Genomic DNA, 22,147 nt, shown 5'->3' on the forward strand with positions numbered 1-22,147 from the left:
TTTGGTGGCATTTTTGCCAATTTTATTTTGTCCCTTACCTCGAGCAGACACCGGGGGATTCCCCGCTGGTGTCCGTCGTCTGTCCGTCCGTCTGTCCCTCCCTCCCTCCGGGCCAGTCGAGACTCCGGGGCCATCCCGGGGCTCCGGTACCGGGCTGGGGGGGCTCCAGGACATTCCGGGGCTCCGGTGCCGGGCTGGGGATGACTCCAGGACACTCCCGGGGCTCCGCCGCCGCTCCCATCGCTGGAGCCGCACTAACCCAGGGCACCTTTGGGGTCACTCCAGCCTCTCACGCACTCAGGCCGTGCCCACTGCCGGACGGTGGAGGTGACACCAGTTATTCCAAATAACCAATCCCGTGGTATTTACGGTGATTTTCAGCCCGTTTGGCGCTGCCGCGGTCGCTCCGGGTCCCCATTGCGGCCCGGCCCCGGCGGCTCTCCCGCCGCCCGAGCTGAGGACCTCAATCAATCATTTTTGGGGCTGGACCCCATTGGCTACCGCCGGCTGGGGCGGGGTTTACGGGGTACATAAGGGACGGGAAGGCGCGCGTCCCTCAGAGCTGCTCCCGCCGGTCCTCGGGTCTGACTTCGCCATGGCTGCCGCGCTCCAGCCCCTCCGTGCCCTCCGCCGCGCCGCGGTGGAGCCCCGCGCCCGCCGCCTGCACCTCAGCGCCGCCCGGTACGACCGGGACACCGGGGGATGTGCAGGGATGCTTGGGAGGGAGGTGGGAGCAGCGCCCGCCGCGCTCCGCCCGTCCGGCGCGCTGAGGGCTGTGAGGGGAGAGGCCCGGCCCGGTTCGGTTCGGTCAGTCCCCTGGCCGGGGTCGCGGCTCGTTTGGCCCCGGCAGTTCTGGGGGTGGCGGGCGGGCCCCCAGCGGCTGCGGCGGGAGCTGCAGGCTGATGAAATCCCGCGGCCGCCTTGCGTGGGAGTGCGGGGCTGCCCCGGCACGGGGGGAGCGAGATCGCCTCAGAGCGGGGCTGCCCCGGCGTGAGGGGAATGGAGATCCCCCGGCCTGAGGGGGACAGAGATCGCCTTGCACCGGGGCTCCTCCGGGGCCAGGGGGACAGAGGTATCCGGGATGAGGGGGACACAGATCGCCTCACACCGGGGCTGCCACGGCGTGAGGGGAACGGAGACACCCCGGGGTGACAAGGACAGAGACCGCCCGATCATCCCCCGAAATGAGGGGGACAGAGACCCCCCGGGCACTGGGGTGAGAGGGACAGAGACCCCCTGAGAGAGAAAGAAGGAGACCACCCCTCCCCTCCTCTTCTTGATTATTCCTTGGCACGAGGGGGACACAGAGCCCAGAACATTCCGTGAGGTGACAGGGACAGAGACCACCCTGAGCACTCCTGGTGTGACAGGGACAGAGACCCCTGAGCGTCCCACCCTGCTCCAAACAATGTTTGGACAACATCCCCAGGGTTGCACAGGGCAGGATTTTGGGGTGTAATCAACGATCCAGGTGGATCCAGCTCCAGATATTCCAGTTCTGCCCCATGTGGCCCCAGCTTTGATGCTGGAACCGAGCCTAAAACGTGACCGAGCACAGAGGTGCCAAAGGCCCTGATAAAGCACAAGCGATGGAGCTTTTGCCCTCCTGGTTTCCTGCTCCATCCTGCCCGGGGCTGGCAGCGGAGTGCCCGGGGCTGTGCTGACCCTTTCCCTTTCCCCCCGGGTTTCCTGCCGGGGTTCGGGGCTGTGCTGACCCTTTCCCTTTTCCCCCCGGGTTTCCTGCCGGGGTTCGGGGCTGTGCTGACCCTTTCCCTTTTCCCCCCGGGTTTCCTGCCGGGGTTCGGGGCTGTGCTGACCCTTTTCCCCCCGGGTTTCTTGCCGGGGTTCGGGGCTGTGCTGACCCTTTCCCTTTTCCCCCCGGGTTTCCTGCCGGGGTTCGGGGCTGTGCTGACCCTTTCCCTTTTCCCCCCGGGTTTCCTGCCCGGGTTCGGGGCTGTGCTGACGCTGCTCCCGGGCAGGGGGGACGCCGTGGTGATCTCGGGGCGGAAGCTGGCGCGGCAGATCCGGCAGGAGGCGCGGCACGAGGTGCAGCAGTGGGTGGCTGCCGGCAACCGGAGGCCGCACCTGAGCGTGGTGCTGGTGGGGGAGAACCCGGCCAGCCACTCCTACGTGCTCAACAAAACCAAAGCAGCGGCTGATGTGGGTGAGTGAGTGGGAGCTTTCCTTCCCAGTTTGGTGGGGAATCCTCGGTGCTGGGAGCTTTTTTTTTGGGATGTACCCACCTGTTGGTTTTTGGGCTTCACCCAGAATTTGGGTTCTTGTGGCTGCCCGGTTGTACTGGGGTGTGGTTGGATGTGATCAGTTGGATCCTTCAGGGGAGGATTGGGGTTTTTCAGCTTTCCCAAAGCCATAGAAAGCACAGGAGGGGATTTTTAGCCTCCTTTTCCCCATCTGCCTGGGACACAGCCCCTGTTCAGCAGCTCTCTGGCTCCATCCTGCAGTCTGAGGTCCTTCTCGGGGTCAGGGCAATACGTGGTGTCTTTTAACCTGGGTCTGAACAGCTGAAGCTGCTTTTGGAGCTGGGATTTTGAGGCAAACATCCCATTTTTACTGTGTCCAGAGGCCATGTGGTTTTATTTTTGTGGCCACTGTCTCAGGCCAGGTGGTTTTATTTTTGTGGCAGCAGCCTTTGCTTGGGTTTCTTTGTGCTCTGGCAGGGTCCCAAAGCCCCTTTCCCAGGCCAGCAGCCCCATAAAATCATCCCCAACAACAAATCCCAAATCCCAAGGCCTGTGAAGGTCTCTCCAGCCTGGGAGCTGCACAAACCCTTCCGTGCTCTGCGTGCACCACCCACATTTAGCCAGGCAACAAAACAGGGTGGAAAATGCACAAAATGTGGGGAATTCACTCTTTGGTGCCTGACTGCCACCATGGATTTGGCGATTGCAGGGATCAGCAGCGAGACCATCCTCAGGCCGGCCTCCATCAGCGAGGAGGAGCTGCTGGAGCTCATTGCCCAACTCAACAGCGACACGGCCGTGGACGGGCTCCTGGTGCAGCTCCCCCTGCCTGGTGAGCAGCTCAGTTCCCCTCCTGCATTCCCTGAGAGCTCCCAAGGGGGGGACCCTGCCCTGATCCTCCCCCTCAGCAGCAGCTGCCCGTAGGGTTCAGTCTCTGGCTCGTGGCAGCCGTGCCTGTGTGGCACTGTCAGCTCCCCCAGATGGCTGTGGGTGGCCTTGGGTTGCCTGATAAATGCCCTCAGTGTGAGCAGTGTCCAGTGCCTGTGCTGGGAGCTGCCACTGGGAGGGCTGGGGACAGTCAGGCCCCACGCTCTGCAGGGCTGAGCTCAGGGTCAGGGTCAGCATTGCAGCTCAGGGGCAGAGCTGCAGTTTGGGGCTGCAATCCCAGCTCAGGGGCAGAGCTGCAGTTTGGGGCTGCAATCCCAGCTCAGGGCTTGGGGTCAGAGCTCCAGTTTGGAGCCACAATTCCAGCTCAGGGTCACAATTTCAGTTTGGGGCTGCAATTCCAGCTCAAGGTTTAAGGTCAGAGCTCCAGTTTGGGGCTGCAATTCCAGCTTGGGGCTTGGGGTTGAAATTCCAGCTCAGGGCTCGGGGTCAGAGCTGCAGTTTGGAGCCACAATTCCAGCTCAGGGTCACAATTGCAGCTCAAGGCTTAGGGTCACAATTGCAGTTTGGGGTCACAATTCCAGTTTGGGGTCACAATTCCAGCTCAAGGTTTAAGGTCAGAGCTCCAGTTTAGGGTTGCAATTCCAGCTTAGGGTTCAAGGTCACAGCTCCAGTTTGGGGTGACAATTCCATTTCAAGGCTCAGGGTCAGAGCTCAGGGCCTGGGATCATAATTCCAGCTCAGGGCTGCAATTCCAGGTCAAGACCTGGAGTCAGAGCTCCAGTTTGGGGTCCCAATTCCAGGTTGGGGTCCCAATTCCAGTTTGGGGTCCCAGTTTCAGTTTGGGGTCCCAATTCCAGCTCACGGTCACAATTCCAGTTTGGGGCTGCAATTCCAGCTCAAGGTTTAAGGTCAGAGCTCCAGTTTGGGGTTGCAGTTCCAGCTTGGGGTTCAAGGTCCCAGCTCCAGTTTGGGGTGACAATTCCAGGTCAGGGCTCAGGGTCACCATTCCAGTTTGGGGTCACAATTCCAGTTTGGGGTCACAATTCCAGCTCAGGGTCAGAGCTCCCGTTTGGGGTCAGGGCTCCATCCCAGGGCTCAGAGCAGCTGTCAGCACATCTGGCAGCACATCTGGCAGCCCAGCCCAGCCCAGCTGTGGCCCTGCCCTCTGCAGAGCACATCGACGAGCGCCGGGTGTGCAACGCCGTGAGCCCGCACAAGGACGTGGACGGGTTCCACGTGCTCAACGTGGGCAGGATGTGCCTGGACCAGGACTCCATGCTGCCCGCCACGCCCCGCGGCGTCTGGGAGATCATCCAGAGGACAGGTGAGGGCTCCTGGGCATTTCTGGGCATTCCTGGGCATTCCTGCTCAGGTGAGGGCTCCTGGGCATCCTGGGCATTCCTGGGCATTCCAGCTCAGGTGAGGGCTCCTGGGCATCCTGGGCATTCCTGCTCAGGTGAGGGCTCCTGGGCATCCTGGGCATTCTGGGCATTCCTGCTCAGGTGAGGGCTCCTGGGCATCCTGGGCATTTCTGGGCATTCCTGCTCAGGTGAGGGCTCCTGGGCATTCTGGGGATTTCTGGGAATTCCTGCTCAGGACACCAGGGACAGCGTGGCCAGGGACCAGGGAGGGATTGTTCTGTCCTGGGAGGGACATCAGGGACAGGGAGGGATTGGCCTGCCCTGGCCTAAGGTGGCCTGAGCTCAGAACTCACCCAGTTTTGGGATGTCTGGGCAGGGCTCCAGGGTGGGATTTTGGGGTGCTGTGCAGGGCTCCAGGGATGCCCAGGGTGGGATTTTGGGGTGCTGTTCTGGGCTCTCAGGGTGGATTTTGGGGTGCTGTTCTGGGCTCTCAGGGTGGATTTTGGGCTGCCTCTTCAAGGCTCTCAGGGTGGATTTTGGGGTGCTGTTCTGGGCTCTCAGGGTGGATTTTGGGGTGCTGTTCTGGGCTCTCAGGGTGGGATTTTGGGGTGCTGTTCTGGGCTCTCAGGGTGGATTTTGGGGTGCTGTTCTGGGCTCTCAGGGTGGGCTCAGCCGTGCCTGCCAGCCCAGGGCCGTGTGTGAGGCCGTGCTCTGTGCCCTGCAGGGATCCCCACGCTGGGCAGGAACGTGGTGGTGGCGGGCAGGTCCAAGAACGTGGGCATGCCCATTGCCATGCTGCTGCACACCGACGGCAAACACGAGCGCCCCGGAGGTAGGGCAGGGGCACCGCGGGGACAGAACCTCCCAGAGCTCCCCTGGAACCTCCCAGAGCTCCCTTGGAACCTCCCAGAGCTCCCCTGGCCCCTCCCAGAGCTCCCTTGGGGCCTCCCAGAGCTCCCTGGAACCTCCCAGAGCTCCCTTGGAACCCCCCAGAGCTGCCCTGGCCCCTCCCAGAGCTCCCTTGGGGCCTCCCAGAGCTGCCCTGGCCCCTCTCAGAGCATTCCTGGTGAAATCATCCTCGGTGTGGCCTTGTCCTGCCAGGGTTGTTCAGGGAGATTGGTCTGGAAAGGTCTCCAGGGTGATGAGGCCCAGCCATGGGCACCACAGCCCCCAGTGCCACCTCCACGCGTGTTCTGGACAATTCCAGGGCTGGGGACTCCTCCCTTTCCCTGCGTGGCCTCTTCCAATATTTTACAACCTTTCCATGGTGGATTTTTCCCCATACCCAGCCCTAAACCTCCACAGCTTGAGGCTGTTTTGTTTCCTGGGAGCAGAGCCTGGCCCTGCCCTGGCTCCTGTCCCCATGGAGTTGTGGAGAGCCAGAAGGGCCCCCCTGAGCTCCTTCAGCATCTCCTGAGCCTCCTTCAGCATCTCCTGAACCTCCTTCAGCATCTCCATGTCCTGTTCCACCCCTGAGCCTCCTTCAGCATCTCCTGGTCCTGTTCCACCTCCTAAACCTCCTGAACCTCCTTCCTCATCTCCATGTCCTGTTCCATCCCTCACCTTCCTTCAGCATCTCCTGGTCCTGTTCCACCCCAAATCCCTGCCTGTCCCTCGAGGCTGATCCTGGGGCTCACCAGCAGCCCCTGATGTTCCTGAGGGGCACCTTGGAGCAAAGCAGGGGACCTGGCTGGCTTTGGGTGCTGAATGCTGTGGATTTGGTGCTGGGTGGGAATTCCTGGCCTGTGGGAATGTGAGTGACCAAATTCTTCTTTGCTGAAAAAAGCAAAAAGCCCAGAAGTTTCTCTCCCAAATTAAGCACAAAGATCCTCACAGGACCTGTGGGGCTCCACCCCAGACCTGGGGCTGCCAGCTGGGCACAGGCTGAGGTCTGGCCTGGGTAATTCAGTAGGAAAGGAGCAGAACAAAGGAAAATTCCCTTTGTGGGGTGTTTCAGCAGGAGCAAAACCCTCTTAGCTCAGCTTTCCTCTGTAAGAAAGAGAACAATTTGTTATCTTTTATTGAAACCTCTCTGTTTCCAGCAGAGGCTCAGAAGCCTCCAGGGCAGCTGGGCTGTGCTGGGCTGGCTCAGGGTCACTCCTGGTGTCCCTTGTGCCCGCAGGTGACGCCACGGTGACGATCTCGCACCGCTACACGCCCAAGGAGCAGCTGAAGCAGCACACGATCCGTGCTGACATCGTGGTGGCTGCTGCAGGTCAGCCTCAGCACGGCTGGAACGTTCTGGAAGGGACTGGGGTGTCCTGGGGTGTCCCGGCCTCGGGTTTTGGGGTTCTGCCTCTGCAATGGGGGCAGCAGCAGCTGGCAGGGGCACCTGAGCACAGCTGGGCAGAGCTGGGGAGGCTTGGGGTGGGAAGGAACCCAGCAGGGTCCTGGATGCAGCCCCTGGCTCTGCACAGCACCCCAAAGTCCCTCCCTGGGAGCTGCACAGACACCCCAAAATCCACCCTGAGATCCCTGCACAGACACCCCAAAATCCACCCTGTAATCCCTGCACAGACACCCCAAAATCCACCCTGAGAGCCCTGCACAGACACCCCAAAATCCACCCTGAGATCCCTGCACAGACACCCCAAAACCCCACCCTGTAATCCTTGCACAGACACCCCAAAACCCCTCCCTGAGAACATTGGGATGAGGGGGATCAGGGGGTGCATTTGCATTTCTTGGGATGCTTTAGATTGGAAGAAACCCTTCAAATTCCTGAATCCAGTAATCCTGGGGAGGCTGGGAATCCCAGCTGGGTTGGAATGTTGGGATCAGGGGATGTGGAGCCCCCCTGAGGCTGAGGGGGTTTTGTGTTCCCCAGGCATCCCCAACCTGATCACGGCCGACATGGTCAAGGAGGGCGCGGCCGTCATCGACGTGGGCATCACCCGCGTGCAGGACCCGCTCACGGCCCGGCCCCGCCTCGTGGGCGACGTGGACTTCGAAGGTGAGGAGGGCTCAGGGTGAGCTCCTGGGCTCAGGGTGAGCTCCTGGGCTCAGGATCAGCTCCCTGGGTTCAGGATCAGCTCCTTGGGCTCAGGGTGAGCTCCTGGGCTCAGGATCAGCTCCCTGGGCTCAGGATCAGCTCTTTAAGCTCAGGATCAGCTCCTGGGCTCAGGACCAGCTCTTTAAGCTCAGGATCAGCTCCTGGGGCTCAGGATCAGCTCCCTGGGCTCAGGATCAGCTCCTGGGGCTCAGGACCAGCTCTTTAAGCTCAGGATCAGCTCCTGGGGCTCAGGATCAGCTCCCTGGGCTCAGGATCAGCTCCTTGGGCTCAGGGTGAGCTCCTGGGCTCAGGATCAGCTCTTTAAGCTCAGGGTCAGCTCTCTAGGCTCAGGATCAGCTTTAGTGGGCACTGGGGAGGGGACAAAGCCTGGTTTGTGTCACCGAGCTTGGGGACATTGCATGGGGAAGCTCCAGAGGAGCCTCCTGAGCCTCAGCAGTTGGGTCTCTGCCTCTGCTCCAACCCTGGGCTTGGATTTGCCATTTCTGTGCTAAAAATCAGCTTTTAGGCCTGGCTTTTAGTGCTTTTAGGCCCTGGTGCTTTCTGGCCCAGCTTTTTGCTGCTTTTGGGCCTGTTTGGCACTCGCAGATCTTTGGGCCCAGATTTTGGTGCTTTTGGGCCCAGATTTTGGTGCTTTTGGGCCTGGCTTTTTGGTGCTGTTGGGCCCGGCTTTTTGGTGCTTTTGGGCCTGGCTTTTTGGTGCATTTGGGCCCAGCTTTTTGCTACTTTATGGCCTGGCTTTTGGTCTTTCCAGAGCTCTGTGCTTTTAGGCCTGGCTTTTTGCTGTTTTGGACCTTTGTGCTTCCAGGCCTGGCTTGGTGCTTTTCCCCACCTCGGCCTCCACACCCAGGCTGGGCCTCGCCCCCAATCCTGTCCAGGGCCCATTCCTAAAGCCTTAATCCCGACAGAACCTGCGTGGCTTTAGGCTGGGGACCTGGCCTGGCCCTTAAGCCGAGCTTTTCCCCTCAGGGGTGAGGAAGAAGGCGAGTTACATCACGCCGGTGCCCGGCGGCGTGGGGCCCATGACGGTGGCCATGCTGATGAAGAACACGATCATCGCTGCCAAGAAACTGCTGAGGCCTTGTGAGCCCCGGGCCCTGCCCGCCTAAACAGAGCCGGGCTTAACGGGGGGGCCCTCAGAGCCAGGCTTAACAAGGGGGCCCTCAGAGCCGGGCTTAACAGGGATCCCTCAGAGCCGGGCTTAACCAGGGATCCCTCTGAACACCACCAGGGCTGCCAAGAAACTGCTGAGACCCTGAGGGCTCCAGGCTTTGCCTGCCTGAACAGAGCCGGGCTTAACCAGGGGTCCCTCAGAGCTGGGTTTAACGAGGGGTCCCTCAGAGCCAGGTTTATCGAGGGTCCCTCTGAACACCACCATGGCTGCCAAGAAGCTGCTGAAACCCTGGGAGCTCCAGGCTCTGCCTGCCTGAACAGAGCTGGGCTTAACGAGGGGCCCCTCAGAGCCAGGCCTAAGCAGCCATTGCAGCCGACAGGAAATGCAATATTTCAATGTTTGTTATTTATTATTAAAGCACCTGGGGCTTTTCCCCAGTGTGGGCTCACAGGCGGGGCTGAGCTGGGATTACCCAAACTCCTCCTGCTTGTGTTAGAGCTGGGATTATCCAAACTCCTCCTGCTTGTGTTAGAGCTGGGATTATCCAAACTCCTCCTGCTTGTGTTAGAGCTGGGATTACCCAAACTCCTCCTGTTTGTGTTAGAGCTGGGATTATCCATGCTCCTGCTTTGGTTTTGGGCTGGGATTATCCAAACTCCCCCTGCTTTGTATCCACACTCCTGCTTTGTGTTTGAGCTGGGATTACCCAAACTCCAGTTTTGTTTTTGAGCTGGGATTACCCAAACTCCAGTTTTGTTTTTGAGCTGGGATTACCCACGCTCAGTTTTGTTTTTGAGCTGGGATTACCCAAACTCCAGCTTTGTGTTTGAGCTGGGATCAGCTGCCCTGCTCCCACAGGAGCTGTTTGGATCCTGGCGCTCCCGGCTCCCCCTCAGGGCTGGATCTGTAGTTTGAACTCTTCTCTAGAGGAATTACTTGAAAAAACAAATTAAAATTAAAGCCATACTTTAGTGCTGGGCCTGTGCAGGCCTGGGCTGGTGTAGCCTGTTCTAGAGTGCAGCTAGGCTGGGATTTTCTCACTCCTTGGATTAATGGGAAATGTCTAAACCCTGTTCTAGGCCGGGCTTTTCTCCCTCCTTGCACTGATGGGGAATTTTTAAGGCCTTTCTGTAACCAAAGAGCAGCTGGGGCTGGGCTCTCCTGCCCTGTGTGTGAAGTGTGAGCAGCGCAGGCGGCCTCAATAAATGTGAGAAAACCAAAACATTTCCTTGTGTGCCCTGGAATGAGGAGTTTGATAAGAACTGGATTTTGTAATCATTTATAATATTTAAATAATGTGATTATTGCAGGTCTGGAAAGGAGCAGGGCTTGGTTTTAAAGCCTATATAGAATGATATATTTTAATATCTCTATATAATTATTGATATATTCTCTATATAATGATATATTCTATATTTCTATATAATTATCTATAATTTATATTTATATATTATTATAAATTATATTTATGTATATAATTATATATATTTATATTTATATGACATCTTTTTTATATATAACTATATATAATTATATATCTTTATATAAAATATAGACTATAAACTTTTATATTTATATATAATTATATTGATCTTTTATACCTATATAATTATATACAGAAATAATATATATAATTATATATATTTATATTTAATTCTATTTTATGTTTCTATATATAATTATATATTTAATATATTATTATATATTTTATATAATTCCCTTTTACATTTTTATATAGAATTATATCTATTTTATATCGAGAATATTTATAGATATAATTATATATTTTATATATAATTATACATGATATATTTTATATCTAGAATAATTATAGATATATATATAGTTATATATTTTTAAAATTAGAAATATTTATTATTTTTAGGGTCCAGAGGGCCCCTCTGGCCCAAGCCTGGGAGGAATTTTGGGTTCCCCAATGAAGCACAGGAGGGCTCGGGCTGTGGGAAGTTTTTATTGGGTTGTGTCATGAGAAATCCAACCTGGTTCAGCACTGGAGGCTGAGACTGCTCCAAAAACCCCAAAACCTGGGGAACCTCGCCCAAAAGGGACAAACTGAGCCCACAGAGCCAAGCTCTGCCCAGGGAGAGAACAAAACCGGGCTTAAAACCTTAAACCTGCGCCCAGCACGCTGCAGAGAGAGCGAGTTAAACCGGGCTTAAAACCTTAAACCTGCCCAGAGCCCTGGGCAGCAGGGAAAGAATTAAACCAGGATTAAGACCTTGGACCTGCCTGGAGCACTCTGCACCCTGGCAGGGTTTGGGCAGTGCCAGGGCAGGGTTTGGGCAGTGCCCAGGGCAGGGTTTGGGTGGTGCCAGGGCAGGGTTTGGGCAGTGCCAGGGCAGGGTTTGGGCAGTGCCAGGGCAGGGTTTGGGCAATGCCCAGGGCAGGGTTTGGGCAGTGCCAGGGCAGGGTTTGGGCAGTGCCAGGGCAGGGTTTGAGCAATGCCCAGGGCAGGGTTTGGGTGTTACCAGGGCAGGGTTTGGGTGTTACCAGGGCAGGGTTTGGGAATGCCCAGGGCAGGGTTTGGGCGCTGCCTCAAGTCCCCGGAGCTGCAGCAGAACCAGAAGGAGAAATGCCATAACCAGGGAACGGCCTTCGAGTCTCAGGGGATTTGGGTATTTACAGGGGTCAGGAACAGAGCAGTAACAGGGCTGAGCTGGTGCCCAGTTACTGGGTTGAACTGGTGCCCAGTTACTGGGTTGAACTGGTGCCCAGTTACTGGTGTCACTGGTGTCCTGTTTGCAGTGTGTGACTGGTGTCCTATGTACAGTGCTGAACTGGGGTCCCAGTTAAAGTGTGTGACTGGTGCCCAGTCCCAGTGTTGAACTGGGGTCCCAGTGTTGAACTGGAGTCCCAGCTGCAGTGTGTGACTGGTGTCGTATGTACAGTGTTGAACTGGGGTCCCAGTTAAAATGTGTCACTGGTGTCCCATTTACAGAGTTTGTGTCACTGGTGTCCCATTTACAGAGTTTGTTTCGCTGGTGTCCCAGGGGAGCCCCAGTGCTGCTGGTGTTGGTGTCGGGTCAGTTCTGCTCAGGGGAAGGCCCTGGGGGCTCTGGGAGGGGAAACCCCAAAGGATTCATCCAGGAAAAATGAGAAGAAATCAATTCCAGGGCTGGGCCGGGGCCGTGGCTGGAGAGAAGGAAAATTCCTTTAAACCCTTGGGAAGGCTGGGAAGAGCACAGGGAGCCTGGACCCCCACCCGGGCGGGAGGAGCCCCCTGGGGACCCCAAAACGCTGCTGGGCCCTGGGAGGAGCTGCTGGGGGAAACTGGGAGCACTGGGACAGGGTGGGAATGGAGCCCCTGGGCAGCAGAGCCAGGGGAAATCCTGGATTCCTGCAGGGAGGAGCCTCAGCTTCCCCACCAGGGATTCCTGCATAGGGAACCCTTGGATTCCCCATCAGGGGATTCCTGCATAGGGAACCCTTGGATTCCCCACCAGGGATTCCTGCATAGGGAACCCTTGGATTCCCCACCAGGGATTCCTCCATAGGGAACCCTTGGATTCCCCATCAGGGATTCCTGCATAGGGAACCCTTGGATTCCCCATGAGGGGATTCCTCCATAGGGAACCCTTGGATTCCCCACCAGGGATTCCTGTGTTCCTGAGGATGGGGCGTGGGCCACCCAAGGGCTTCGCTGCAGCCACCGTTCCCATTTCCCTGTGGAAACCAGCCTGGATTCCATCAGGAACCAGCCCTGACTCCCTCCTCAGCCCAGGTGCTTCCTCCTCTTCATCCCCATCTTGTGTTTCCTCCTCCTCCTCCTCCATCCCCGTCCCAGGTGCTTCCTCCTTTTTCTGGGTCCGAAATCACCGATCCCACTTTTCTTTGCCAAAATCACAATTTCCACCTTTCCTGTGCCACAATCACCAATCCCACCTTTCTGGCCCCATTTTGCCGCCAGCGGCGTTGCCTTCACCCAGTGGGAAGAGAGGGAATTATGGAGAGTGCGACCCTAAAACACACCGGGGTGCAGGGCCCTAAAACCCACCGGGGTGTGGGACCCTAAAACCCACCAGGGCCCATGACCCCAAATCCGCCAGGGTGTGGGACCCTAAAATCCACTGGGGTGTGGGGTCCTAAAATGCACCGGGGTGTGGGACCCTAAAACGCACCAGGGCGTGGAACCCTAAATCCACTGGGGTGTAGGACCCTAAATCCACTGGGGTGTAGGACCCTAAATCCACCGGGGTGTAGGACCCTAAATCCACCGGGGCACGGCGCCACCAGGGCCGCCTGTCCGGCAGAGAGGAGCGCCCCGGTTTCCTTTCTCCGACCGTGCCCGCGGCGCTATCTACCTAGCTAGACATAAATTAAATTAAAGTCGGGCCCCGGCGGGCGGGGCTATAGCGTGGTCTCGCTGCCCATGTCCCGCGGGGCCTTCTCGGTGTCGCTGTCCTCGTAATCCGACTCCATCTCGATCTTCACCTGGGGCACGGCACAGATGGGGTTGCGGGAGTAGTTAAAGGCGGGAGACGACGGGCACGAGATCTTCAGGTGCAGGGTGATACTGGGGGGGAGAGGGCGGTGAGCGGCCAGGGGGGCCGAGCCCGCCCCGAACCCGCCCCGAACCGGGGCCAAACCCGCCCCGAGCCCGCCCCGGGAGGGTCCCGGTTACCTGCGATCCATGTCCGAGCCGTTCGGGGACGAGTCAGAGCGCAGAGCTCCAGGTGGGGGCCCTCGTTCCTGGGGGGACACGCAGCTGAAACGCTGCCCAGGTGACCCCAAAAATCCCCCTGGGCCAAAATCACCATTTCCACCTTTCATGGCCCAAACCACCAATCCCACCTTTCTGGGCAGTGGGAGGAGGAGGAGGAGGAGGAAAACTCCTGGGAGTTGCAGATTTTGGGTGCAATCAGCCAGAGAAAAGGCCCTGCCAGCCCTGCCAGCAGATAAGGGGTTAAATGGAGCTCAAACCCTGGGGTCATGAAATGAACTCCCCCAAATTTATTCCAAGATTTTTTTTGGTGAAGGTGGAGCCAAACCTGCTCTTTCCCAGCCATAAAACTCCATCACAAGAAGCTTTAGGGGCCTCCAAATCATCCCAAACTCAGATATTTCTCACAAACCCCCATCAGCACCAGCTTGGGGGTGACAAAACCCAGGAGATTCCCGGATTTTATTTTGTGATTCATGGAAATCTCAGTGATCTTTGGGATGAGCAGCGCTCCAGTGGCTCTGGAGCTGGTGGATTTCTCCTGGTGGGTTTTCCCTGGTGGATTTTCCATGGTGGATTTCCCTGGTGGGATTTCCCTGGTGGGATTTCCTTGGTGGAATTTCCCTGTTGGGTTTTCCCTGGTGGGATTTCCTTGGTGGGATTTCCCTGGTGGGATTTCCATGGTGGGTTTTCCCTGGTGGGTTTTCCCTGGTGGATTTCCCTGGTGGGATTTCCCTGGTGGATTTCCTTGATGAGTTGTCCAGGGTGGGTTTCCCCAGGTGGGTTCTCCATGGTGGGTTCCATGCCAGACCCCCTCACTCAGCCGGTTCTGTCCCTGCCCTGGAACAGCTCCAGGGATCCCAGACCTCCATCCCAGTTCCCAGTGGGAATTGTCCCTCCCCAGCTCTGGGATGTCCCCCTGTCCTCGGGGGACCCCGTGCTCACCTCCTCGTCGCTGCTGCTGTCGCCTTTGTTGCCTTTCTTCTTCTTCTTCTTGTCATCCTCCTTCTTCTTCTCCTTCTCGGGGATGATGTTGTCGATCCAGGCCAGGTCATGCTGGGAGAAGACGAAATCCAGGAGCCGCCTCACCAGGATCAGGGCCAAGATCTGACACGGGAGAGGTCCAGGAGCATCTCAACCCAAGGTCTGGTGGTGACCACCAAGCCAAAAATCCCTTCAATCCCAAAAACCCCTTTGGAGCAAGGATGGAATTACACACGATGGAGAAGATGGTGGCGGCCATGGTGGAACAATGCCAAAAATTCCATTAAATCCCAAAAAAAACCCATTTGAAGCAAGGCTGGGATTACCATGATGGGGAAGATGATAATGGTGGGACCACGCCAAAAATCCTAAAATACCCTCCCAAGGTAGGATGGGATCACCATGACAGGGAAGATGGTGGCGGCCATGGTGGGACCACACCAAAAATCCCAAAAAACCCCTTTGGATCGAGGATGGGATCACCATGACAGGGAAGATGGTGGTGGCCACGGTGGGACCACACCAAAAATTCCATTAAATCCCAAAAAACCCCTTTGGATGGAGGACGGGGTTACCATGACGGGGAAGATGATGGCGGCCACGGTGGATTTGAGGATCCAGAGCACGGCCAGGCAGATGATCTGCACCAGGGTGAAGAGGTGGATGCGGCGCAGCGGGACGTGCCGCAGGAACACGTAGTCGGGCTGGTGCTTGGCCGGCATCAGGAAGAGCTTGCAGCGATCCCAAAACTGCCCGGGGAGGAAGGCCAGGGTCAATCTTCAGCCCCACCCCACAGGCTCCCCAGGAAAAACCTCTTTTATTGCCCCCAATGGGGAATTTGTGGGGTTTTGGTGTTTCTCGGAGCGCTTTGGGTATCTGCTGACCCAAACATGGAAATTCCTTGTGGAGCCAGTGCAGGACAGTCTGTGGTCAGTGAGGAGAAGGAGGACGATGAAGAGGAGGAGGAGAAGGAGGAGGAGAACAACAAGGATGAGGAGGAGAAGGAGGATGACGATGATGAGAAGGAGGAGAATGACAAGGATGAGGAGTAGGAGGATGGGGATAAGGAGGATGAGGCCAGAGGATGAGGAGAATGAGGACAAGGAGGATGAGGAGGATGCTGAGGAGGAAGGGCACTCGCCTGGATGCCGTTCAGCGACGCCACGCCCATGTAGAGGAAGACCCCGTAGAGCACCGGCATGGGGATGTACTGGGAACAGGGAACAGCACGGCCCTGACCCAGGGAAGGCAGCAGCTCCTCCCCAGGGACAGGGACAGCGCTGGAGGTCACCAGGACGGGACAGGACCCAGCTTTTGTCCCCATGTCCCCAAATCCCTGCAGGGGCGGGGGAATGGGAATGTTTTACCTTCAGGATAGGAGCCAGGAAAACCGAAATGCCCGTGAGCACGAAGACGATGATGCCGGTCACCCTCTGCTCCCTGGAGGGGACACGGGAGCAGGGTCAGCCCGAGGAACCCCCGTGGAACCGAGAACCACCAGTGGGAATGGGACTGACAGCTCCTGCCTGGCCGTGACGTCCCCATGAAGGACAATCCCTCCCTGTCCTTGGTGTCCCCATGAAGGACAATCCCTCCCTGGCCTTGGTGTCCCCATGAAGGACAATCCCTCCCTGGCCTTGGTGTCCCCATGAAGGATAATCCCTCCCTGGCCACGCTGTCCCTGGTGTCCCCTCCCAGGGCAGGATTGTCCCCCCGGCTGCAGGACCCCTCTCAGGCCCACCTGACCCCCAGGAACTGGGGCTGCTCCCCCGGGGCGCTGGTCTCGGTCTCCATCTTGAGGCTGTCGATGTGGGCGATGGAGATGACGGTGGCGGCCACGTACCAGGGCAGCCCCATGAAGGAGCACACGGCCATCAGGATGCCCACCCAGAAGAGGTCCAGGTGGTACCCGGCTGCCTTCTGCAACACAGCACAGGGGGCTCTGCACCGGGGCTGTCCCCAGGCAGGACCTTGGCGTGCCCCGAATGGCCTCGGGGCACCTGGTGTCACCCCATGTCACCCCACACTGATTTGGGGCACCTGATGTCACTGTGATGGACCCCACGTGGATATGGGACACCCAGTGTCACCCCAAAACACCCAGTGCCACTGTGATGTACCCCACATGGACACAGGGCACCCTGTGCCACCCCTGCACCCCATTACCCACAGAACTCCATCCCCCAGGCCCCCCCTCACCCCAAACCTGCAGCTGGATGAGGCCAGGGGCAGCCCCCAACCCCACCCCAAACCTGGGTGCTGTGGGGGATCCCTGGGTGCTATGGGGGATCCCTGGGGTGCCCTGGGTGCTGTGGGGGATCCCTGGGTGCTGTGGGGGATCCCTGGGGTGCTGTGGGGGATCCCTGGGTGCTGTGGGGGATCCCTGGGGTGCTGTGGGGGATCCTGGGGTGCTGTGGGGATTTCGGGGTGCCCTGGGTGCTGCGGGGGGATCCCCAGGGGTCTCACCCTCAGCTTGTGCTCCTTCCTGTTGACGATGACGGCCGTGATCTGCTGGTCCATGAAGATGAGGATGGTGACCAGCAGGGCGGGCAGGGCGCTGGCCAGGTACACCCACCACGGGTTCTTCCCGAAGGGGAACACGAACCAGCCCCGGTCCACGCGCGTGGGCTGGGGAGGACAGCGGGGTCGGGACCTCGGGAATGCAGCGCGGGTCGGGAGAACCCAAGGGGCGGCATCTGGGACAGCCCCGTCCCGGATCCACCCTAAATCCTGTGCCCCAAACCGCCCCCAAAAATCCTCACTGGGATCCTTGTTAGGATTTCCATTGGGATCTCCACTGGGATCTTCACTGGGATCCTTGTCGGGATCCCCACTGGGATCTTCATGGGGATCGTCATTGGGATCCTTTTTGGGGTTTCTATTGGGATCCCCATTGGGGTCTCCATTGGGATCCTCACTGGGATCCGTATTGGGATCCATATTGGAATCCTCACTGGGATCCGTATTGGGATCGCTATTGGGATCCTCACTGGGGTTTCTATTGGGATCCCCATTGGGGTCTCCATTGGGATCCTCACTGGGATCCATATTGGGATCCCCATTGGGATCCTCACTGGGTTTTCCATTGGGATCCCCATTGGGTTCCTCACTGGGATCCTTATTCGGATCTTCACTGGGATCTCTTATTGGGATTTCCATTTGGGGTCCCCATTGGAATCCCTGTTGGGATCTTCACTGGGATCCCCAGGTCACCCCCTGGAATGGGGTTTTGTGGAATTTGGGGTTTTTACCTTGAAGTCTGTAGGCACTTGGAGCTTTGGGGTGTTGAGTCCAAAAAGCACATCCAGCCCCACAAACATTAGTATGGACATAAAGATGGAGAAATCGCTAATGAGCTTACGGAGCTGCCAGCCAGGGGGCAGAGAGAAAAGGGAGGGAAAATGGCAAAAATGGGAGGAAAATGGCAAAAAAGGAGGAAAAAGAACAAAAAAAGGAGGAAAAAGAACAAAAAAGAGAGGAAAGAAAGTCAGAAAATTAGAATATTGTTAGAAAAGTCAAAGTAGCTTTGAAGACAGTGCCTGGAGCTGCGAGATTCCCAAAAAAAACCTGGAAAAAGAGCGTGGGAGAGGAGAGGAGAGGAGAGGAGGCCCAACCTTGATGATACTGGGGATGTGGAGTTTGGGCGTGTCCAGTCCGAAACAGGCGTCCACTCCACAGAAGAGCAGGATGGAGAAGACATTGGAAAAATCAGCAATGAAAGCCCTGACCTGGAGGCAAGACAGGGAAATGGGGTTGGAAAGGGAATTAACGGGGTGGGAAGGGGATCAATGGGGTGGGAAGGGGATCAATGGGGTGGGAAGGGGATTTATGGGGTGGGAAGGGGATCAATGGGGTGGGAAGGGAGCTTGTCCAGGTCTCTGCGGACGTCCCCATCCTCTGGAGTTGTCCCTTGGTGTCACCTGCAAACCCCTTTGTTTCCATTGTTAATGAGCACATTAATTAATGCTGGCCCTGACAGGGAGCCCTGGTCACCACTGGTCACTGATGTCCATCAGACCCTGGGCTGGTGACCACTCCCCTGTGGGTGGGATCATCCCACCCATTGGAATCCTCATCCCACAAATTCTTGTTCATTAATTGTCCACCCATTAATTGTCCACCCATTACCCCAACTCCAGTTCGGAGAGGAGGATGCCACAAAAACCTCACAGAATTCCAAAAATCAGGGTCTAAAACCTCGGGGAGGGTCACAGTCCTGGCCCAATCCTCCTAAAACCAGGGATTTCTCTTCCTGGAGTTCTCTGCTCCCAGAGCTCCCAGCAGCTCCCGTTTCCCCTCGTTTCTGGGAAAGGATCTGGCAGGATTTGGTTCTCTCCTTACCTTGGTGGGGAAGTAGCGGCTGAACTTGAATTTTTTCAGGGTCAGGGTCATGGAGTAGGTGCCAAAGAAGAGGATGAAGGACATGAGGGCCAGGTCGGGCACGAATTTGCAGGATTTTCCCACTAAGCTGCCGCCGTATTTGAGACATTCCTTCTTACTCAGCTGGGTCCAGTCCAGAGCTGTGAGGTTGAGAGCATTGGACTGGCAAGAAACCCAAAAAAAGCAAAGTTAGTAAAATTTGGAATTATTGTGGTGTGCAGGGAAAAGGGGAAGTTCAGCCCAAATCCAGAAAAGGTGGAATCTTTAAGGTGCAGCATGGAAAGAAAGGGAAATTTCCTGTCCAAAACCCACGATTGTACTTTAAGGATCACACTGTGCAAGGAAAGGGGGATTTCACAACCGAATTGAGCAAAACCAGAGTTTTTAGCAACTGCAGCTTGCAAAAAAAGGAAACTTCCTGCTCAAACCCCAAAAGGAGCAGCTTGAGCCATTTCAGCACACGAGGAAAGGTGAATTTGGGGATACCCGAAACCACGGAGCTGATACAAATTTTGGGGAAAAAATCCCCAATTTGAGTTCCCCTCACTCCGAGCCGGCTGATCCCACTCCTGGGTGCTGGAATCCCCCGGTTCTCCCTCCCTGATCCCAGATTTCCCGGGGCTGAGCAGATCCCAGTCCTTACCAGAGAGACGTTAGTGCTGTTCGGTGCCACTGGAGCTGAAGCATCCAACAAGGTCGCGTTGGCTGCGGGAAAGGATTCGGTTATTGGGGTTTTGGGGCTGGAGCCGAGCTTTGGGGGCTGTTAAACCCCAGCTGGGCTGGGCCTGCTGAGCCCGCCAGGGATCGGCATCCCAGGATTTGGGGGGCGAATCCCTCTTTTCTAACTTCTCCCTGATTAATCCCACGCGCCGGGGAGGACGCGGCGGCTTCTCCCTGTGGGGCTGGCAAGGGCCGGGCCTGAGGGGATTTTTAGGAGCTTCCCAGGTCCTAAAATTTCCCAGGAGCTTCCCAGTTCCTAAAATTTCCCAGGAGCTTCCCAGTTCCTAAAATCTCCAGGAGCTTCCCAGGGAAGCCACCAGGAATGAGGTGGACTTAAACCCACCGTGGTGGAAAGCTGGGAAAGCAGCCTGGGGTGGTTTTTTTATGTTTAGTTTGGAGAGGTGGCACCCAAATCGCACCAGATTTGCCTTTTTTAATTATTGTTCATTTTTTAAAAAACAGTTTGGGGGTGTTTTGGTGTCATCGGTGCTGAATTCCGTCTTTTCGAGCCCCCGGCACCTTCTCCTCCTCCTCCTCCTCCTCGGCTCTTCAGGCGACGCGGCTCCGCAGCTCTGGGAGCACCCCCGGGATGTCTCGGGGTGCCCCTAAAAGAGGGAATTCGGGAATTCAGGAATTCTGGGATGGCTTTGCCGCCCCCCTCTTCCGTCCTCTTCGGCCGCCGCCTCCAGCCCCGGCGCCGGGGATTAACGAGGGAGAGGCTGGGTTAGCGCAGGGAGCCCAGGGCTGCCGGGACCGAGCCCTGCGGGGCAAACTCAGCCCTAAAAGCATCGGCTTGGTTCTCGTTTCTCTCCTCCACAACCTTTTCTTTTTCCACAAACCCAATTTTGGGGTTTCTACGCCTTTAAAGGGCGGCACGGCACCGGTGGGGTTAAAGAGAGGAGCCCTAAGGGCTCCACACAAACCTTTTTAGAGAGAGAGAGAAGTCAAATACATGGGAAAAAAAAAATAACAATGGAACCCCCCCGTGGGGGGAGAGTATCAAATATTAAAATAGTTTTAATATTTAGAAGGCGATACTCACTTGAGATTGAAATCAGCCCCAATTGATGTGTGCAGCAGAGACAAATATGGGACAAATCAGTTATAATAATCAAAAATCAGCAGGGATGGAGAAAAAAGGGAATTAAAAAAAAAAAATTAAGGATGGAGAGGGAAATAAACATAATTTCTAGAGGGATTTTAACTCCAGCCTGGACAGGGCTGCCCGGGGCAGCCAGGGGGAGGAGCGGGGTCAGGGATTGGGGGGCAGATGCCTCTGGGCTGCTCGGGGTGGGGGCTTGGAGAAGGGGGAGACCTCCCTGGAGGCTGAAGGCTCCGTCCGGGGGTTCCGGCTCCGGGGGTCCCGGCCGCGCTCCCCGTGGGTCGCGTTTGGGGCGGGAATGGGCTCGGCTCTGCTGCTGCTCTGGGGTCCCGGTTCCCAGGGGCATCGCTGTGCTCGCCAGGGGTGGAGGAGCAGGAGTTGAGGAAAAATGTGAAATTCAACCCAATGGCTGCAATTGCACAGGGGTGAGGGCTCTCCTTGGAGGGGCAGAAGCGTCGGGAATGCCTTGGGTGGAGGGTCTTGGGTGCTGCTCTTGAAGGAAGGAGATGGGCAGAGCTTCACCATCATCTTCATCCACTGTGACCTTCATCCACCATCATCTTCGTCCATCATCATTTTCATCTGTTGACATTTTCATCCACCATCTTCATCCACCATCATCTTCATCCACCGTCACCTTCATCCACCATCATCTTCATCCACCATCATCTTCATCCACCATCATCTTCATCCACCGTCACCTTCATGCATCATCATCTTCATCCACCATCATCTTCATCCACCTTCACCTCCACCCACTCTCAGTCTCCTCTGGCTGCAGCTGGTGCTCCCCAAAATTTGGATTTTTGACATAATTGATCTCCTGGGGGAGCTGCCCGAAGCTGCCTCTGCTCCCTTCCAGGAGTGTCTGAGCTCCACAGTTCGAATCTGGGACGTCCACCCAAGGGCAAAACTATGGAAGGACCTTCTGGTCAGAGCCTGATGCCTCTCCTTTTGGAAAATGAGTGGAAAAAGGAGGGAAACGGTCCATGGAGGTTTCCACACCCAGCTGGGACATCCCGGGGTGTCCCAGACACCGCAGAGCACAGAACCACTCCAGGCGTTTCCTGGAGATTCAGTTTCCATCAGCAGCAGGCTGGAATCACCCAAAATGTCCTGTTCTTCTTCCATAATTCCTTCTTATCCATGCAGGTCTGGCTGCTCCAGGCTGAGGTCTGACCTCTCCGTCTGCTGTGTCCCACAGGTTCATCCAAGGGGGATGGACAAGGCTCTTCCTCCATCTCCACAGCCCCCTCGGAGGAGGACGATGGGTTCCGGGTGTCTCCAGCCCCATCCTGGGCCGGGACTGATCCACGCCAGGACCCTCCCACCCCCGGCTCCTGCCCGGGCGGCCCCGGGGTGAACTCACCTGGGTCGGGGGCGACGCACTCGCACTTGTACATGGTCACGTAGTCGGGCTTGAAGTCCGAGTTGATGGGGTAGTACTTGAAGGCCCCGATCATCTTCTTGATGGCGTCGTAGATGAAGATGAAGCTGATGAGGGTGGAGAAGCCCTCCTCGGTGAAGCGGGTGATGTACTTTATGATGAAGCTGGCGTCGGTGGCCACCAGGATAAGGCACTGCAGGGCCGAGTGCAGCCCGATCCACAGGCGGAATTCCATGTAGTCGATCCCGTTGCCTCTGGAAGAGGGGACACGCGGCCCTGTGAGAGCAGCTGGGTGCTGGGGACGCGTCCCAGCCCCGTG

General features: G+C 56.9%; 2 protein-coding genes across 11 annotated transcripts in view; one reads left to right on the forward strand and one right to left on the reverse strand.

Annotated features, from left to right (window-relative positions):
- Positions 1 to 164: 164 nt before the first annotated feature.
- Positions 165 to 21,854, forward strand: MTHFD2 (methylenetetrahydrofolate dehydrogenase (NADP+ dependent) 2, methenyltetrahydrofolate cyclohydrolase). 6 transcript variants are annotated; one of them, XR_011676982.1, is made up of 9 exons: positions 234 to 681; positions 1,980 to 2,164; positions 2,911 to 3,033; positions 4,261 to 4,413; positions 5,175 to 5,282; positions 6,573 to 6,665; positions 7,278 to 7,403; positions 8,430 to 8,807; positions 8,928 to 9,798. XR_011676982.1 is itself a non-coding variant. In XM_071417667.1 (8 exons), the coding sequence occupies exons 1-8, from the start codon at positions 596 to 598 to the stop codon at positions 21,852 to 21,854; spliced, it is 1,083 nt and encodes a 360-aa protein (XP_071273768.1). In that variant the 5' UTR covers positions 213 to 595. The 6 variants fall into 6 exon arrangements, 5 of the variants coding, with proteins under 5 accessions (XP_071273770.1, XP_071273768.1, XP_071273771.1 ...); XM_071417667.1 differs by lacking the exons at positions 8,430 to 8,807; positions 8,928 to 9,798 and adding an exon at positions 21,646 to 21,854 and having other exon boundaries at positions 213 to 681; XM_071417668.1 differs by having other exon boundaries at positions 8,430 to 9,798.
- The window catches only part of SLC4A5 (solute carrier family 4 member 5), a 30,861-nt gene continuing 19,241 nt past the window's right edge, over positions 10,528 to 22,147 (reverse strand). For 2 of the 5 annotated variants that reach the window (XM_071417656.1, XM_071417657.1), the window contains 12 exons: positions 21,811 to 22,082; positions 19,263 to 19,324; positions 18,581 to 18,781; positions 17,854 to 17,967; positions 16,706 to 16,867; positions 15,981 to 16,159; positions 15,607 to 15,679; positions 15,381 to 15,449; positions 14,815 to 14,988; positions 14,201 to 14,362; positions 13,217 to 13,284; positions 10,528 to 13,108 (listed from right to left, as the gene is read on the reverse strand). In XM_071417656.1, coding sequence (XP_071273757.1) covers positions 12,943 to 13,108; positions 13,217 to 13,284; positions 14,201 to 14,362; positions 14,815 to 14,988; positions 15,381 to 15,449; positions 15,607 to 15,679; positions 15,981 to 16,159; positions 16,706 to 16,867; positions 17,854 to 17,967; positions 18,581 to 18,781; positions 19,263 to 19,324; positions 21,811 to 22,082 — 1,702 coding nt within the window. In that variant the 3' untranslated portion in view covers positions 10,528 to 12,942. Of the gene's footprint in view, positions 13,109 to 13,216; positions 13,285 to 14,200; positions 14,363 to 14,814; positions 14,989 to 15,380; positions 15,450 to 15,606; positions 15,680 to 15,980; positions 16,160 to 16,705; positions 16,868 to 17,490; positions 17,605 to 17,853; positions 17,968 to 18,580; positions 18,782 to 19,262; positions 19,325 to 21,810; positions 22,083 to 22,147 lie in introns of all 5 variants that reach the window. The other 3 variants (XR_011676973.1, XR_011676974.1, XM_071417654.1) reach the window with 3 other exon arrangements.

This window comes from Agelaius tricolor, unplaced genomic scaffold (assembly GCF_023055355.1).
Source record: "Agelaius tricolor isolate 1412-34295 unplaced genomic scaffold, bAgeTri1.0.p SCAF_70, whole genome shotgun sequence".
NCBI classification, from domain to species: domain Eukaryota; kingdom Metazoa; phylum Chordata; class Aves; order Passeriformes; family Icteridae; genus Agelaius; species Agelaius tricolor.

Bases quoted from the DNA above. Each gene is read 5' to 3' on its own strand.
- MTHFD2 (XM_071417667.1), top strand. From the start codon at position 596: ATGGCTGCCGCGCTCCAGCCCCTCCGTGCCCTCCGCCGCGCCGCGGTG. The intron at 3,034-4,260 runs GTGAGCAGCTCA...TGCCCTCTGCAG, and splicing joins GGTGCAGCTCCCCCTGCCTG to AGCACATCGACGAGCGCCGG. The intron at 6,666-7,277 runs GTCAGCCTCAGC...TGTGTTCCCCAG, and splicing joins CATCGTGGTGGCTGCTGCAG to GCATCCCCAACCTGATCACG.